Consider the following 17,205-nt stretch of genomic DNA (forward strand, 5'->3'; position numbering starts at 1 on the left):
GGGATGAATTACTATATGGGGGATGAATTACTATGGGGGATGAATTAATATGGGGAATGAATTACTATAGGGGGGATGAATTACTATATGGGGGATGAATTACTATAGGGGGGATGAATTACTATAGGGGGGATGAATTACTATATGGGGGATGAATTACTATGGGGGATTAATTACTATATGGGGGATTAATTACTATATGGGGGATGAATTACTATGGGGAATAAATTACTATATGGGGGATGAATTACTATATGGGGGATGAATTACTATATGGGGGATGAATTACTATATGGGGGATGAATTACTATGGGGGATGAATTACTATGGGGGATGAATTACTATATGGGGGATGAATTACTATATGGGGGATGAATTACTATATGGGGGATGAATTACTATGGGGGATGAATTACTATGCTTACTATGGGGGAATATTACTATACTTACTATGGATGACACATACACATTATTCATCTACTCTTGGTCCGGCCCCCGGGTCCAATATATGAACCCATTGCGGCCCTCAAGTCAAAAAGTTTGCCCACCCCTGGGCTAGACAATGGTTCCCTGACTGCCATTAGGCATCAGGATAAAATCCATGGACCAACTGTCAGACCTTATGCTGGTTCAGTGGGACCTGGATTCCTCTTGGTGCATGACAATGCCTCATGTGACAAGAGTATGCAGAAAGTTCCTGGACGATGAAGGAATTGATACCATTGAATGGCTGGCACGCTCGCCTGACCTAAATCCAATAGAACAAATCTGGGATATCATGTTTTGGTCCTTCTGACGCCAGCAGGTTGCACCTCAGACTGTCCAGGAGCTCAGTGATGCCCTGTTTGAGATCTGAGAGGAAATACCCCAGTACACCATCCATCATCTCATAAGGAGCATGCCCAGATGTTGTCAGGCATGCATACAAGCACATGGGGGCCATACAAACTACTGAGTATCATTTTGAGTTGCTGCAGTGAAATTTCAGAAAAAGGGACTAGCCTGCTGCATCAATTTTTCACTTTGATTTTCAGTGTGTCTTTGAATTCAGTCCTCTGTAGGTTAATAATGTTAATTTCCATCAAACGATGGGGCATCCTTACGTCCCCAACACATTACCCAGTACAGATATCAAACATGATATTTTTCCCTATTGAGATCTGATGTTTTTTCAAAGTGTTCCTTTAATTTTTTTGAGCAGTGTATTATTCCTTGGATCGATAATAATCATTCAAATTTCGAATAATAATTTTACAATGGTAGCTTTGTGTCACCAATACCCATAACTAAAATTTTAATACATAAATACTGTAGATGTACTATCTAGATTAAGGCAAAAAGAGGCTCCTAATGCAGATACAAATCCAGTGCCCTTCAGCATTTTCCCCCGTGGCTAACACTCTTTCAGACGGGAAGGTCCACCCATCGGATCAGTGGAGGCAAAAAGGGGACTGTGGAATAATGTGGGGGAAAAAAAGCTGTACTGCAAATATATTTTAAAGCAATACAGCAGGAAATAAAAGACTGATGAATAGTTGTCTGCATTGAACAACAAAGCTCAATATATAAACCTTGTACACCCTGTGCCAGCATCCTTCTGCATACAAGGCTTTATGTGTGTTCACAACCATAAATTATATTGCAGACTGTATATTTCAACTTCAGCACAAGACCGCAGAGCATGTTGGTGGGACCAGTGAAGATGTTATGTTGATATAAATTTAATAGATTACCCAATAGACCTTCAACACAAATCATGATTTCTAAATGAAAGTTAAAAAAAAAAAATCATTTGACCTTCAGCTTTCAGGCAAATCCAAACATTTGCAAGTGCACATTATTGGGTTCAAGGAACACAGTGAAGCAGCCACATCATCAATTAGAAGACCTGGAACAACTGTCGACTCTACAAAGAGGCAGAGATCTGCAGGTTCCTCTCTTGCAGCAGATGGTGAGCAAGAAGAAGGGGTAGCAGCTCAGCATGGATGAGCCCAGCAGGAAGTGACATGTGAGCGAAGCGGTCACCACTATGTAAAGAGGGCAAACATCTAAGTTGTGAGGGCATACAGGCAAACCATTATATTAACCAAGAATAAACGACCAAAGGCACAGACAAAAGACTGCAGCTAGTAGGAGATTTATTTTGGGAACAGGGCAATGCATGTCTGTTAATATCTATTTATTTAAGATTTAATTTTATCTCAAGTAAAATACAAATCCAAAAACAAAATTTCTACATATATACACAAACAAAAAAAAAAATTCCTGGGTTTTTGCATAAATGCTTTTAAAATGTGTCCAGATATTTATGGAATTCTATTTCAATAATTTTTTCATTATTTTCCACAAAGAGATGAAAATATACAGTAACAGTACTTTCCAGTAGCAAAAATGTATAATTGTACAAAGTGCTAGGAAAAGATAAGCTCAAAACATCCAAAGAGAAACTTAGAGGCACAGTGACCAACAATATGCTGCAATATCAAACAATATTCATCAGATCTAATTCCGGCTATCTTACACATATGTGTTCCTATCCAGGAGCAATTGAGCAAGACAGCTAAAATAAATCTTTTTGTAACAACAAAGGAGCTCTCACACAGTACCCAATAATTTGCCCAATAATAAAGAGGGGGAAAATGGGCCCGAGGTAAAGTGGTAGTAAAATCTGGGGGTTAAAAATGAAAAAACTGGTCCCCTGCAAGTAAATAGCAAAATAATCACATTGGAGATAATATCACAGCACAGCAATCCGAAGGGGCAGCATACTCATTATGCTGTCCCTTCATAGCACTGTGCGCATGCGCTGGTAACGTCACCGGCTGCAGGAATAGTGAATATCTCCTAAACGGTGCACAATTAGGTGATATTCCTTGTACCTATACGAAAGCTTTATTATAAGCTTACCCGTAGGTACAAGTCACCAAGCAGCGTTTAAGGAGCTCATAACAACCACAAACTGTTCAATTCAACATTCTAGATATTAGGCATTTCCTATGTCTTTAAAAAGATAGAAAAATAATCTAGGCCTCTAAAATGATATTAAAAAAAAACTGGGGGATTACATGTCAATCTGTTGAGACATTGTTTGCAATTACTTTTTTACTGTCTGGCAATAAAAAGTTCTTTAAAAAAAAAAAAAAAAAAACCTGGGGGATTGAAATGATGTACTGCTACAAATAAATGGTGTATTCAATTCAATTGATTTATTCAGGGTGTGGATTTTTGGATTTCATTCTCTTTACAACAGAAAGAAGGTGAATATAGCCCAATTTCATACATTTTGTAAAGATTTTGACTTACACCAATTCACAATCAACCAGACAACTTGCAAACTGAAGAAGTGCAGTATGGTTAATACTTCCCTGTAGGGGCACACTTACAATATTCAAACTTGTAACAAAGAATCCTAAGACTCCCCTCCAGTGTAGCCCTCAGAGCAAAATAGTTACTTTTAGCCCCGCTCTGGAGATCTTCACTGTATATCCAAACTAGTCCTGCACTACTTTTGCTTTAAAATAAATAAATAAATAAATAAATAATGTCCTGGCAGGGCCCATAGACCGCTCATGCTTACTCATTCTTTTGACTGGATCTGTATTATATTGGATCGATGTGTCTGCCATTCGTACAGGGCTGAAAGAAAGTATTGAGATGGGAACTAGAAGGACAGTCACTCCTGCAGTCCACATCACTAAACGTCTCTCCAATAAAAAGAAATGGTCCGCCAAAATCTGCAGGGAAAATGACATTTATGGACATGCCAATCTCTTAGGTCTGCCATGCCTCTTGCTGGTTCCTCCTGTTGACCTTCACGTCACTATGTACAGGTTTGTTAAATGAGGCTTTATTTACAAGCATAAGGCCTCATGCACACTGGACATTTTTGTTATGTCTGTGACAGAACGCGGCTTCTGACCCCTGCCCTTCTCAACAACTCGTGACCGAAGGATCTCACACCGCGCTGTCACTTGCGTAAAAATGCCACATTCTGCTGCACCATGCAAAGAGATTTTCCAGCTTGCCGGACCACAATCTATGTGCCAGCAGCCCGAGAGCGATTGTTACTGGGTTAGGTTAATTACGCAATTAACCCTTCACACTGCCACCACCACATTTTACAGAAAAGGAGGAAATTCATAAATCTTAGCAGTAACACTATGATATCAGCATAATCATCTGTAATACACACTGTCACCACAGACAGATATATTCAGAAGATTATTACATACAGTACCACTCTTCAAGAGTCAGGGATTCTTTAGTTTGCATTAAAAGCTTTAGAGACAGTTTCAACACTTTTCAAAATAGGGTTTAGTACTATAAAGGTCAAAATGGTGCAATTAAAATATTTACAGAAAAAGATGTTACAAAAACAAAGAGAACAATAAAGCAACAGAGAAATAAAATAAAGGAGTTAAGAAGGCAGAATACTTGCAATGTCCTTGGTTTAAGCAGAGTCTAAATGTCCGAGCAAAAAGATTGCCTTCGCACTCAAGTCCGTTAGAGGTTTATTGAATGATATTAAATGAGAGCCTCCTTTCCCCAGGCCTATCAGTCTTTTTCTATGATATTAAAGGGGTGTCGCCTAAGAACAACTGACCAATCATCCAGTTTGGGGATGGGTGCAAGGCGGCTCCCAAGACAATGACCAAGTCCCAACTGCAGTTTCATACTAATATTAATAACTTCCAGTATGTGCAGGTGGTAATCTAGCAACTGGCAGATTAATATTCAGAATTATATTTCAAACCCAGGGATACTTAACACAGCATACCCATGTCACCCAGGAGGGAAGAGACTGCTTTCTCCTCTCTCCTATGTGCTAATATAGTCATGTATGATCTTGTTGGGCTCACATAAAAATGATCTATCCAAATATATACATAATATTAATGTGCCCAGTTCCTGCTGAACTGTATGAATTGTATGTGAAATGGTTACATGTAGAATGGACGTTTTATGGCATGCTCTGCATCCTAGAGCCCTAATGGCCCTGTTAGGTCATGGCTGACTGAGTTATTGTTTTACGATTGGGCAATGGAAAGTGGTTTTCAAAGCAGACCTCCTGCACCAGATAATAATAGGAAACAAGAGTACCTAAATCGGCACCCAACAGAACAGGTGTGGAAATTTCCTCAGAGACTCCCACCTCTCTCATCCAACTTAGAGGGGGGTTGCTATGGGTGATGTTCCTCCTTTCCAGCCATTCGGAGGAGCCTTGCGGTGGTCAGATACCCGAGTGTGGACATAGGTATCTGCCAGTTCTATTGGGGCTTTGGCAGATGCTGGTCCTCTCTCCAACACAAACAGTCTGACATCTGCCAGACAGAGGTGCAGCAGTTGATCTTGGATCAGGAGATCCTCCAGGGACTCGAAGGAGTCAGCTTTCAGTCCTCTGGTCTACTGCCGAAATGTGGTGCGTAAGCGACTTACCACATACGTATAAGAGTCCCCATGTCCCTTCTGCAAGGACCTAAATCGCTTCAGGTACACTTCCGGGGTTAGCTGATACTTCCGGACAATTGCGTCCTTTAGAGCTTCACAATAATCATCCTGCTCCACTGGCAATTCGACAAAGGCATCCAGGGTCTTGCCTCGTAGCCCTGGTGTCAGGTACCGAGCCCATTGTGCTTGAGGCAGATGGTACTGACAGCAAGATTTTTCAAAGTACAGTAAATACATGTCAATGTCACTGACTTTTTCCATTACCGGAAATTTGGCTGATGTGCCCATGGACAGAGAGGCGTCCCTGTGCTCTAGGGACCCGAGTTTGAGCCTGTCGCTGCTGCAACAGCCTAGCCTCCCTCTGATTCTGGCGTTCCTCTCTCTCAGCCACTGCCTGGCATTTCACAGCTCCGCCCTCAGGCGCTGCTTGGTGTTCCTCTCTCTCAGCCGCTGCTTGGCGTTCCAGAAACTGCAGGTACACCAGAGGATCCATCTCCATGATGTGTTTCATGGCTTCCTGCATTTGAGGAGAGTCTCTGCTGGTTACAGCCACTCTCTTGCTGGCCTGCTCATGCTGTGGCGTGGAGGTGACATTCTGTGGTACTCCAGTGTCAGTCTCTGTTTGCCCATTCTGCGAGGCCATACCTGAACCACTGGGATCGGAGGTGGCGGGAACCCCTTCAGTTTGAGGTTTCCCGAGTTCTGGTCTGCCCGGATATCATACTCCTGTAGGGCATGAATCAAACTTTCATGATTCTTGCCACCGACGTCAATTCCTCTTTCTTCACACTCAGCACATAAATCATTTTTGCTCATTCACTTGTATTCAGCTAAACCAGGCATTATTGCAGGAAGAAAAGATAGAATAGGAAGCATAAATAGGAAGGAGCTGTTGATGTATGTCTCTTTTATAAAAAACAAAAAATATGCACCGTTTGTCTCTAAGGACTGTTTCCACAAAGGTTACAATACTTCAGTGCAGAGCTAATTCCTAACACTGCACTGAATGCTCTAATGCAGAACTATCCCACGTACGCTGCCAGCCAAAATGTGAAAGAACACAGCGTCCAACCCCTGCTCTTCTTACAAACTCGTGACCGAAGGACCAGGCAATCTTGCACCGCGCTGTCACTTGCATAACAATGCCACTCTCAGCTGCACCCTGCACAAATATTTTCCAGCTCGCCGGACCACAATCTATGTGCCAGCAGCCTGAGAGGGATTGTTACTGGGTTAGGTTATTTACGCAATTAACCCTTCACACTGCCACCAACACATTTTTGCAGAGAAGGAGGAAATTCACAAATCTTAGCAGTAACACTATATTAGCATAAGCATCTGTAACACACACTGTCACTACAGACAGATATATTCAGAGGATTATTACATACAGTAGCACTCTTCAAAAGACAGGGATTCTTTAGTTTGCATTAAAAGCTTTAGAGACAGCTTCAACACTTTTCAAAATAGGGTTAAGTACTAAAAAAGGTCAAAATGGTGCAATTAAAATATTTACAGAAAAAGATGTAACAAAAACAAAGAGAATAATAAAGCAACAGAGAAATAAAGGAGTTAAGAAGGCAGAATACTTGCAATGTCCTTAGTTTAAGCGGTGTCCAATTGTCCGAGCAAAAAGATTGCTTTTGCTCTCAAGTCTGTTGGATGTTTCTTGATTGATGGTAAACGAGAGCTCCCTTTCCCCAGGCCTATCAGTCTTTTTCTATGATATTAAAGGGGTGTAGCCTAAGAACTGACCAATCATCCAGTTTGGGAATGGGTGCTAGGTGGCCCTCAAGTTAATGACCAAGTCCCAACTGCAGTTTCGTACTAATATTAATAACTTCCAGTATGTGCAGGTGGTATTCTAGCACCTGGCAGATTAATATTCAGAATTATATTTCAAACCCAGGGATACCTAACAGCATACCCTTGTCACCCAGGAGGGAAGAGACTGCTTTCTAATTAGCAGTTTACAGCTCTGGAGCTTCATCTAGATAGATGAAGCTCCAGAGCTGTAAACTGCTAATTAGAAAGCAGTATCTTCCCTCCTGGGTGACCAGGGTATGCTGTTTTATTTAACCACCTCCCGCCTGCCATATAGTACAATGACGGGCACAAGGTGGTTCTCTCGTTCTGGGAGGACATCATATAATGTCGTCCCATTCTAACCGCGCAGCGCGGCGATCGGTGGTGTACTGTGTCCCTCGGACACAGTGGATCACCGATCGAAGGAAAGAGCCGAAGATGTTGGCTCGGTCATGTGATCAGCTGTGTCCAATCACAGCTGATCGCATGTAAATAGGGAAATGCCGGTTATCGGCATTTCTCTCCTCACGAGCTGTCACGCTGACAGCTCGAGAGGAGAGGAGTGCCGGTAATCGGCATTCTCGGAGGGGACATCTACACTTATCATCAGGGCACTGACTTCAATGCCTACCAGTGCACATCAATGCCACATATCAGTGCCCATCTGAGCTGCCTTTCAGTGTCACCCATCAGTGCCAGTCAGTGCCACCTATCAATGCCAGTCAGTGCCGCCTAACAGTGCCATATATGAGTGCTGCCTTTCAGTGCCCATCAGTGATGCCTGTCAATGCCCATCAGTGCCACCTACCAGTGCCTCCTCATCAGTGCAGCCTATCAGTGCCCATCACTGCAGCCTCATTAGCACACATCAGTGAAGGAGAAAAATCACTTATTTACAAAATTTTATAACAAAAAGAAAAAACTTTTTTTTTTTCAAAATTTTCAGTGGTTTTTGGTTTGTTTAGGAAAAAATAAAAAACCCAGAGGTGATTAAATACCACCAAAAGAAAGCCCTGTCACAAAAAAATTATAATAATTTCATATGGGTACAGTGTTGCATGACCGCGCAATTGTCATTCAAAGTGTGACAGCGCTGAAAGCTGGAAATTGGCCTGGGCAGGCAGGGGGTTCAGTGCCCTGTAGGCTAGTGATTAAGATAAGAGGCCCTTTTGAAGTCTGTTTCAACTTACAGCTACAAATTCCATTTCAAGAGAGAGGAAAGGAGAGACAAAATGGCTGTCGTGTACAGCGTCCATGTCTCTATTGCGCACAATTGTTACAATGTCTACTAAATGTCTTTCTTTCTGGCAGCGGTGCTTTGGCAGAAAAAACACTTAACACTTGTATATGTGTGTAACTCTTTTAAAGCGGTAGTAAATTCTCTATAGGAAACTAAAAATGTGCCCCCTCCAGCACTGTACCTTTGTCTTCTTGCCGAAGGCTGCCATTTTGCTGCAGTCCAGAGCCTTGAGCAGCAGTGAATCTTTAGGCTGTCAGATTAGCCTCTAGATTTTCATCAAAGTGCAAAAAAATAGAAGCAACTGAGTATGTGCACACCAGGGTAAGACAGTGCATTACTGGATTTTAAACTGTATAGGTGATTATTTTTAATGTTTTACAAAGTTATACCTGCAAAAAGGGCCAGCCTGAAGTGGTCTAGCATAACTTACTTTTCTGTCTAAAGTTCTACTTTAATATGTGTTTACACGAGTTAAGTGTTTTTTTCTGCCAAACCCCACTGCTCCTGGAAGCCCTGATAGTGGTTTTCTTCTGCTCCTCACCAATGCATGTGTGTACACACAAACCTACGAGCACGGGCGTTTAGAGGCATACACAAAAAAAAAAGCAGTGTTAAAAACGTCCAGTATGCACGAAGCCTAACTTAGATGAAGATCCGAGCAACTCAAGCAAAACGCCAGACAAGTTCTAGCGGCTAACAATGTCTTCTTACATCTTTAAATATTAGGCAAATAATCATGTTATCTAGCTTAATTCAAACTTTAAGCTAAATTCAATCCTCTGAGTTTCTGCTTGATCAATAAAAACATATCAAAACATTTCTTAAAGTGATACTTAAACTAAAATTGTTTTTTACCTTAATGCATACCTTTCATTAAGGGGAAAAACGTTTTCCATTTCTCTGTACAACCACCCCCTCCTTCCTTGTGTGAAAGGGAAAAGAGGGGAGAATACATCCAGGACTGTGCACTTCTACATCTATTCTCCCCTCTCTTCCTCTAGACACAGCACCTGAGCAGCAGCAGGAGCCATTCAATGCAGTATGGAGGAAGTGTGAGAGGTGGGGCTAAGCCCTGCTCTGTAAGTCTATGGAGTACGGCTCCATAGAAACACAGCTCGGGAGCATGCAGACACTGTGTGCCTCCATAGTAAGCAGCTTGCTATGGGAACACACAAAGAAGGAGATGGGCCAAGATTGTCGACGGTGGACCAGAAAAGGGGAGGATCGGGACTGCTCTGTGCAATACCATTGCACAGAGCAGGCGAGTATAACATTTTTATTATTTTAATTAAAACTTGACTTTAGTAACACTTTAATGATAAAGGTTGCTAAATGTACTTCATACTCTTCGCCAAGAGGTCCCTCTCCTTTGTAAGTATCCTACAGAGCTGTCAGTGTTTCCCAAAGCAGCCAGATTACCGTTTCATTGTTTTAAACTAGTTAGTAAGAGACTGACAGTAGCTCATCTTTTTAAAAAAAAAAAAAAAGAAAAAGTAATTACACACCCTGCTGGGACCTCTTTATAAGCATCACACATTTTTGTATCTCACTATATACAGAAAATATGAGCTGTACCAACCCAGATATACACAATTTTTGGCAACGTCTATTGTTACTACAGGTTTCGTGTTACAAGTACTGCTTACTTTTATGTAAATGTGAAAATAGCATTACCTATATCAATCCCACGTCGCACTGTAGATTTGTCAGAGCAATGGTAATTGATAATATCTTCCACCCAATGGATATAGTTGAGTCGCAGGGGCACAGTAGGAATAAGTCTTTCCAGGGGTATGTCAATGGTCAGCCCAAAGTCTTCCTTTAGGAGAGTACAAGTCAGGGCTCGTACAGCTTCAGGGTCTTTGAAGTTCACACTGAAAGAAAGTAGCTGAATGACAATTGGTTGCTAAACACTGTTTACCATAAACAATAACTATTTTTTTAAAATATAAAAATGTTGTCTTCACCTTTTTTTTATCCTCTGTATCATATCAGCACCAATGACCTCCTGCAGCTTCTGTCTACATGCAAGTGCTCCAGCAATGGCAATGGTGGATCATGTCTGCATAATGTGTTTTAAAATTACCCCTAATTTTAACCTTTGGAAGCCCATGTGACAGGGTGACAAAGCAGGAGAACAACAGAAAGACAAGGATAGAGCATTGTCACCCTATACAGGATTTGCCAAAAAAACAAAACAAAACAAAAAAAAAAAAGGACCTCCATGGCAGGATTCCAGATATTATGTTAATAAAACTGCAGATTTCAAAATATTAAAATTACATTAAAGTGTTAAAGCTGTTATGAGATTTTTAGTGTTGGGTTATCATATATTTTAAGATATTAATGGAGTGGATGTTGTCATATCAGACATGCCTATCTGACAAGCCTTTAGCACAGTAAGCCAGGAATTGAAAGTGGTTAACCCCTTTGTGCCTTTCATGCCGAAGAGTAAAACAAATGTTAATGCCCAAGCACAATTTTGCAACTTTGACATATATTAGTAAAACCGTACATATCACAACTATTTTGAGCATTCAAGTGGATTATACCTTTTTTTTTTTTTAGGAAAAATTGGGCTTTCATTTGATGGTAAATGGTAATGAATATCTCCTGATTTTTTTTTTATTATCATAAGAAAACTGGCCCAAAATAATAGAAAAAATTAAATTTTAAATTTAGCTGTATATTTCTTGTTACTACCATAACCTACCACCAAAAAACAATCCAAAATAAATTCTCCTGCTCCCATGATCACAGTGATACCACATATGTGTATGTTATTTGTACTCGTAGTACAGCCCGGAAACAATAGTGTGCATATTTTATTTTTTTTTTTAATCCTACCTAAAACACACTGACACTAATAATAATTGCAAAAAGTTAACTTTTTTTTATTAAATCCTACCCAAGATATCCTGGCCTTGACCTTTGACTCTTACTTGACCCAAACACTAACCCTGGCACTGGGCTAGATCCAACATTTATCTAGGTATTTCTTTCTTCATGTTTTAATTTATTTATTTTACACACAGCTGTTGATCTCTCAATGTATGTTTCCTCTCTATTACACAGGGGCAGGCTTCACAGTGACTGATTGCTGAGATAGCCAATCAGAGGTTATCACAGCAATCAGGTGACCTGGAACTGGGCGTTCCGGGTCCCAATTGTTAGTACGGACCCAGGGCTCCCGGTGAGGACCTGATCTCCGTGCTGGAAGCGCGCCGTGCGCATATATGAGGCCCCAAAGGCAAAAAACCCAGTCTAGTGGGGCCGTACATATGCATACTGTCCACATTAAGGGGTTAAAGAAGACGGTTTATTTACCTGTGTAGATTTGTAAAGCTGATGAGAAACAATAGTGCGCAGAGGTTCACATTATATTAAATAGTAGAAAAAAGGAAGATACCTTACTCTTCCGGACAGGCTCACACTGACATGCTTCTTAAACTCCGGATACTTGGAAGCCAAGTGGGCAAAGTCTGGAGGTCGGTCCTTATAGCGGTTTCTTGGATGCATTGACTTGTTAAGGGCCATTTCTTATCTGTAATGTCAAGAAATTCAGTTATAGGTAATTCTTACCTTGAAAAAAATAAGCTATAATGGCTGATTAGTTAACTTTGCAACTGCTAGAGAGCTGACTAAAAAGTATCAGGAGATTCTTATAGGTCTACATGCCTGAGGTGGCTAGCAAACCTTGGCTGAGGTGGTGCCTGAGTGCTTACAAATGTAGTCAAGGGCAATGTGTGTGTGTATTAATGTGTCTCATTTTAGTCTACTCATATTCTTGAATTGTTGACCAGGACACTTGGATTTTCTTTGCCATGACCTCTGATAGAATGCAGTCACTGTTCGGCTGGCAAGTTTCCACCCGGCTCAGTAAATTTTAAATGGAATTTTGTCAAACCAGGTGGTGATTGTAGGGCCATGCAAGGCTCAAATTTTGGTTGAATCAGCTGAAATTTGAGTTGCATATGATTAGTCTTCATCCAAAACTTTGAAGATTAGGACTTCTAGCTTTTCCCATGTCTTCCATGCTCTGCACATTTGTCTGGGATCAGTAGCTAGGGCAGCCTTTCTCAACCTTTTTTAACATGGAGGAACCCTTGAAATTACTTTCAGGTTTCAGCCTGGGTTCATACATATGCAGTGCAGTATATTGCATGTGATTCGCATAGGAATCATACCTCATTCCTGTGCAAATCACATGCGATTTGTGTGCGGTGCGATTGGAGCTATACATTTTGTATGGCTCTAATTGCACCGCACCAAAAACGTGCAGGACCCTTTTTTTGGTCTGCATTAGAATCGTATTGCGTGGGTATTCACACCTATGCGATCTGATTCTGCACATCGCACCGCATTTTGCAGACCGCTTTCGGGGTGTTGTTAATGTAACATACACACCCGCAGTGGTTCGCGTGAACGGGGTGCTATTCTGATGTGGTGCGGAATTCGCACAGAAAACGCTGTGAATTCCATACCGCATCAGTGTGAACCAGGGCTCAGGGATCCCTTTCAGTAATTACTATATCTACAGCTCAAGATACATTAGCCTTTTGGTCAGTGGGAAGAATGCTCCCCATGCAGTTGTTAAAAATTACAGTAAAAACACAGCTAGTTCATATTTAACCCTCTGATGGCCCCCCAGTTAACCCCGTCGCTGCCCTGTCACCAGTACAGTGTACAGGTTTTTTGCTGATCACTGTATTAATGTTACAGGCAACTTCAGCTAGGGTTAGCGTCAGCGTCCCTCCCAGATAGCGTCAGATTGCCCGCCACTACATCAGTGATCACAATTAACCCTTTGATTGCCAGGAACACACTCACACACACAATAAACCTCCATTACTAGTATAGTGTTTGAACGGATCAATATCTTTGATTAGATCAGAACTATACCAGCGTTCACAATAGTATAGTGTACCCTCAAAATCGCAGTGTTAGCAAGATCAGCTCCGGCACCTGCGTTTAACCCCTATACTTAACCCATACCCCCCCAGCAAGTGCAGTGTCAGTAGATCACGGTCACTTGATAAATTGCACACAAAACTGCAGGGTTAGCATAATTAGGCCTGATCTCTGCTAGCACAAGCAGGTACATTTTTTTGTAGTAGTTCAAGCAGTCCCTGACAGCCAGGTGCTCTAGGTACCTATAAATTTAGTGGCAAAAATGTCCAGTGAAAGGTACTCTAGTGAAGAGGCCTACAGGATTCTGACCATGTCAGGTGAGAGCAAAGAGGAAGCCTAAGTGACAGAATCAGGCTCAGAATATGAACCTGTAGACAGCAGCGGCACCCTGATAGATAGCTCAGATGATGAAGTAGAGGTCCCTGCTAAGGTCAGGCATACCCAACCCCGTTCCCAGATTGCTGAGGTGGTACAATTGCACGATGATTCTCATATGCAGCAGAGTGCCAGTACTAGTGCCGCTCTACCTTCTGGTGAATTGGCAAGCACCAGCGGCATAGTAGATCATGGTCTTTTACATACCAGTACTGCAGTATCACTTAGTGAAGTGGCAAGTCCCATAAGTGCAGTACAAGCTGGTGGCTAGCACAAGTAGTGTCCTGCAGCCACCAAGAATTTGCACACAGGCCCGTAGAGCCCACAGTGTCCTTCTGGATGTGCTTGCAAATCCTGATTGGTAGCCCACAAATTTTGCAGCACCTGCACTTCCCTCATTCACTGCCCAACCCGGAATTTAGGTGGAAACAGCTAATTTAAATACTCCCCTTGATTTTTTGGAGCCGTTTTTCACGGAAGATCTGTATGGATTGATTGTGGATCAAAGCAATTTACATGCACAATTTATTGCAGCCAACCCAAATTCAAACCTCGCCAGACCATTTGCATGGAAAAATATTACGGCTTCCAAATTTAAAGTTTGTTTGGGCCTAACCTTCAACATGGGCATTACTACTAAAATTAATTGAGGTTGTATTGATCCACAGACTGGAATCATTATATGGCAGTGTTCTCTGCTGCTATAGCCAGGCATAGATATGATAATATAATGCAATTTAAGCACTTCAAAGACAATACACTCTGTTATCCTTGGTATGACCCTGAATTTGACCGGCTTCACAAAATTCGGCCCCTCGTAAATCAAATTAACCAGAAATTCGCAGATGTGTATATTCCCCAGCAAAACATCTGTGTTGATGAGTCCCTCATTAGTTTTTCTGGCCGCCTTGCATTCAAACAAACAATCTCTCCCCGGCAAGTGTGCCAGATCTGGGGTCAACATGTATAAGAGGGCAACAGGCTTTACATGTAATTTTCAGATTTACGGGAGGAAAAAATATTCACGTGGAGCCCCCCCAGACAACATGGGGAGCAATGGCAAGATACATATTCAAGCTATAGTTATATAATGGATATGGGCTGAAAGTGCACACTCTCAGGTTTAATTTGAGGGTATGTACATCCACATTGGAGGAATGGAGGAATGGTTTAGGAATTACAGCTCTTAAGAGTAGCCATCCCCCCTTTTTCAAGGGACCAAAAGTAATTGGACAATTGAATCAAAAGGCGTTTCATGGCCAGATGTGGGCTACTCCTTCGTTATTTCATCAATTAAGCAGGTAAAAGTTCTGGAGTTGATTCTAAGTGTGGTATTTGCATTTGGAATCTATTGCTGTAAACCTACATCATGCGTTCAAAGGAGCTGTCCATGCAAGTGAAACAGGCCGTTGTAAGGCTTCAAAAACAAAACAAATCCATCAGAGAGATAGAAGCAACATTAGGAGTGGCCAAATCAACAGTTTGGTACATTCTGAGTAAAGAAGAACGCACTGGTGAGCTCAACAACATAAAAAGGCATGGACGTCCATGGAAGACAACAGTGGTGGATGATCGCAGGATCCGCTCTATGGTAAAGAAAAACCCATTCACAACATCCAGCCAAGTGAAGGACACTCTCCAGGAGGTGGACATATCATTGTCAAAGTCTACAATCAAGAGAAGACTTCATGAGAGCAAATACAGAGGGTTCACCACAAGGAGCAAACCATTCTTAAGCCTGAAGAATAGAAAAGCCAGATTAGACTTTGCCAAAAAAACATATAAAAAAGCCAGACCAGTTCTGGAAAAGCATTCTTTGGACGGATGAAACTAAGATTAATCTGTACCAGAATGTCGGGAAGAAAAAAGTGTGGAGTAGGCTTGGAACAGCTCATGATCCAAAGCACACAACGCCATCTGTAAAACATGGTGGAGGAAGTGTGATGGCATGGGCATGCATGGCTTCCAGTGGCACTGGGTCATTGGTGTTTATTGATGATGTAACAGAAACAGCCGGATGAATTCTGCAGTGTTTAGAGATATACTGTCAGCCCAGATTCTGCCAAATGCAGCAAAGTTGATTGGACGGCGCTTCACAGTACACATGGACAATGATCCAAAACACAATGCAAAAGCAACCCAGAAGCCTTTGAAGAAAAAGAAGTGGAATATTCTGCAATGGCCGAGTCAATCACCTGATCTCAACCCAATTGAGCCTGCAATTCACTTGCTGAAGGCAAAACTAAAGGCAGAAAGACCCACAAAGAACAATTGAAGACAGCTGCAGTTAGAGCCTGGCAAAGCATCAGAAAGGAGGAACCCCAGTCTTTGGTAATGTCCATGGGTTCCAGAATTCAGGCAGTCATTGACATTAAAGGATTCTCAACAAAATATTAAAAAATCAACATTTTATCTATGATTATATTCAAATGTCCAATTACTTTTGGTCCCTTGAAAATGGGAGGGTGGCTACTCTTAAGAGCTGTAATTTCTAAAGCCTTCCTTCAGTTTGGATGTACATATCCTCAAATTAAACCTGACAATGTGCACTTTCAGCCCATATCCATTATATAACTATAATGGATATGTTTTGGTAAATACCTGAAAAAAATCAAAAATTGTGCCAGTGTCCAAATATATATGGACCTAACTGTAGTATGAGACTTGGTGTCACCCTTTTTCCATATGAGGTATCACTTATACGTGGACAATTTTTATACAAGCGTGCCACTATTTAGACACTCATACAATCTGGGACTGGCGCATGTGGCACCATGTGATCTAATCGCAGGGGCTTCCCCCATCCAGTTGGTGCTGTGGCCCAAACCCCCAACACAGATGCAGTGAGCCGGCTGCATGAGAGGCAGTTTTCCCGATGCCATTCCTGGTGCCCCAATCCAAAAGGCACCCCAAAAAAGAGGTCATGTCTGTAGCAGACAAGGAATTAGGCGGGACACCTGCTTTTTTTGGTCCCTCCTGTCCAACCTGGACTCTATCTCAAGGACAGCTTCCGTCGCTTTCTGACATTGATGTACAGTATTGCATGACCACACAAATGTCAGTTAAACTAGCGCAGCGCTGTATAGCAAAAAATGGCGTAGATTCCAGTATCTATACCATAGTTTGTAGATGCTATAACTTTCACACAAACCAATTAATATACACTTATTGGGATTTTTTTTTACCAAAAGACAAAGCAAAAATACATTTTGGCCTAAATTTATAACGAAATTTGAGTTCATAGGATTTTTTTAATAGCAGAAATGAGAAAATATCAGGGTTTTTTCAAAATTTTGGGTCTATTTTTGTTTACAGAGCAAAAAATAAAAAATCCAGAAGTGATATACCACCAAAATAAAGCTATATTTGTGTGAAAAAAAGGACATAGTACAGCATTGCATGACCGCACAATTACCAGTTGAAAT

General features: G+C 41.4%; 1 protein-coding gene across 1 annotated transcript in view; it reads right to left on the reverse strand.

The window, feature by feature from the left end:
* Positions 1-17,205, reverse strand: part of METTL16 (methyltransferase 16, RNA N6-adenosine) — a 123,034-nt gene that overhangs the window by 99,760 nt on the left and 6,069 nt on the right. The window contains exons 2-3 of the mRNA XM_089683771.1: positions 11,904-12,038; positions 10,169-10,368 (exon numbers count right to left, since the gene is read on the reverse strand). Coding sequence (XP_089539897.1) covers positions 10,169-10,368; positions 11,904-12,031 — 328 coding nt within the window. The 5' untranslated portion in view covers positions 12,032-12,038. The remainder of the gene's footprint in view (positions 1-10,168; positions 10,369-11,903; positions 12,039-17,205) is intronic.

Source organism: Staurois parvus, unplaced genomic scaffold, assembly GCF_062004578.1.
Source record: "Staurois parvus isolate SC_StPar_1 unplaced genomic scaffold, SC_StPar_1.0 ptg000321l, whole genome shotgun sequence".
NCBI classification, from domain to species: Eukaryota; Metazoa; Chordata; class Amphibia; order Anura; family Ranidae; genus Staurois; species Staurois parvus.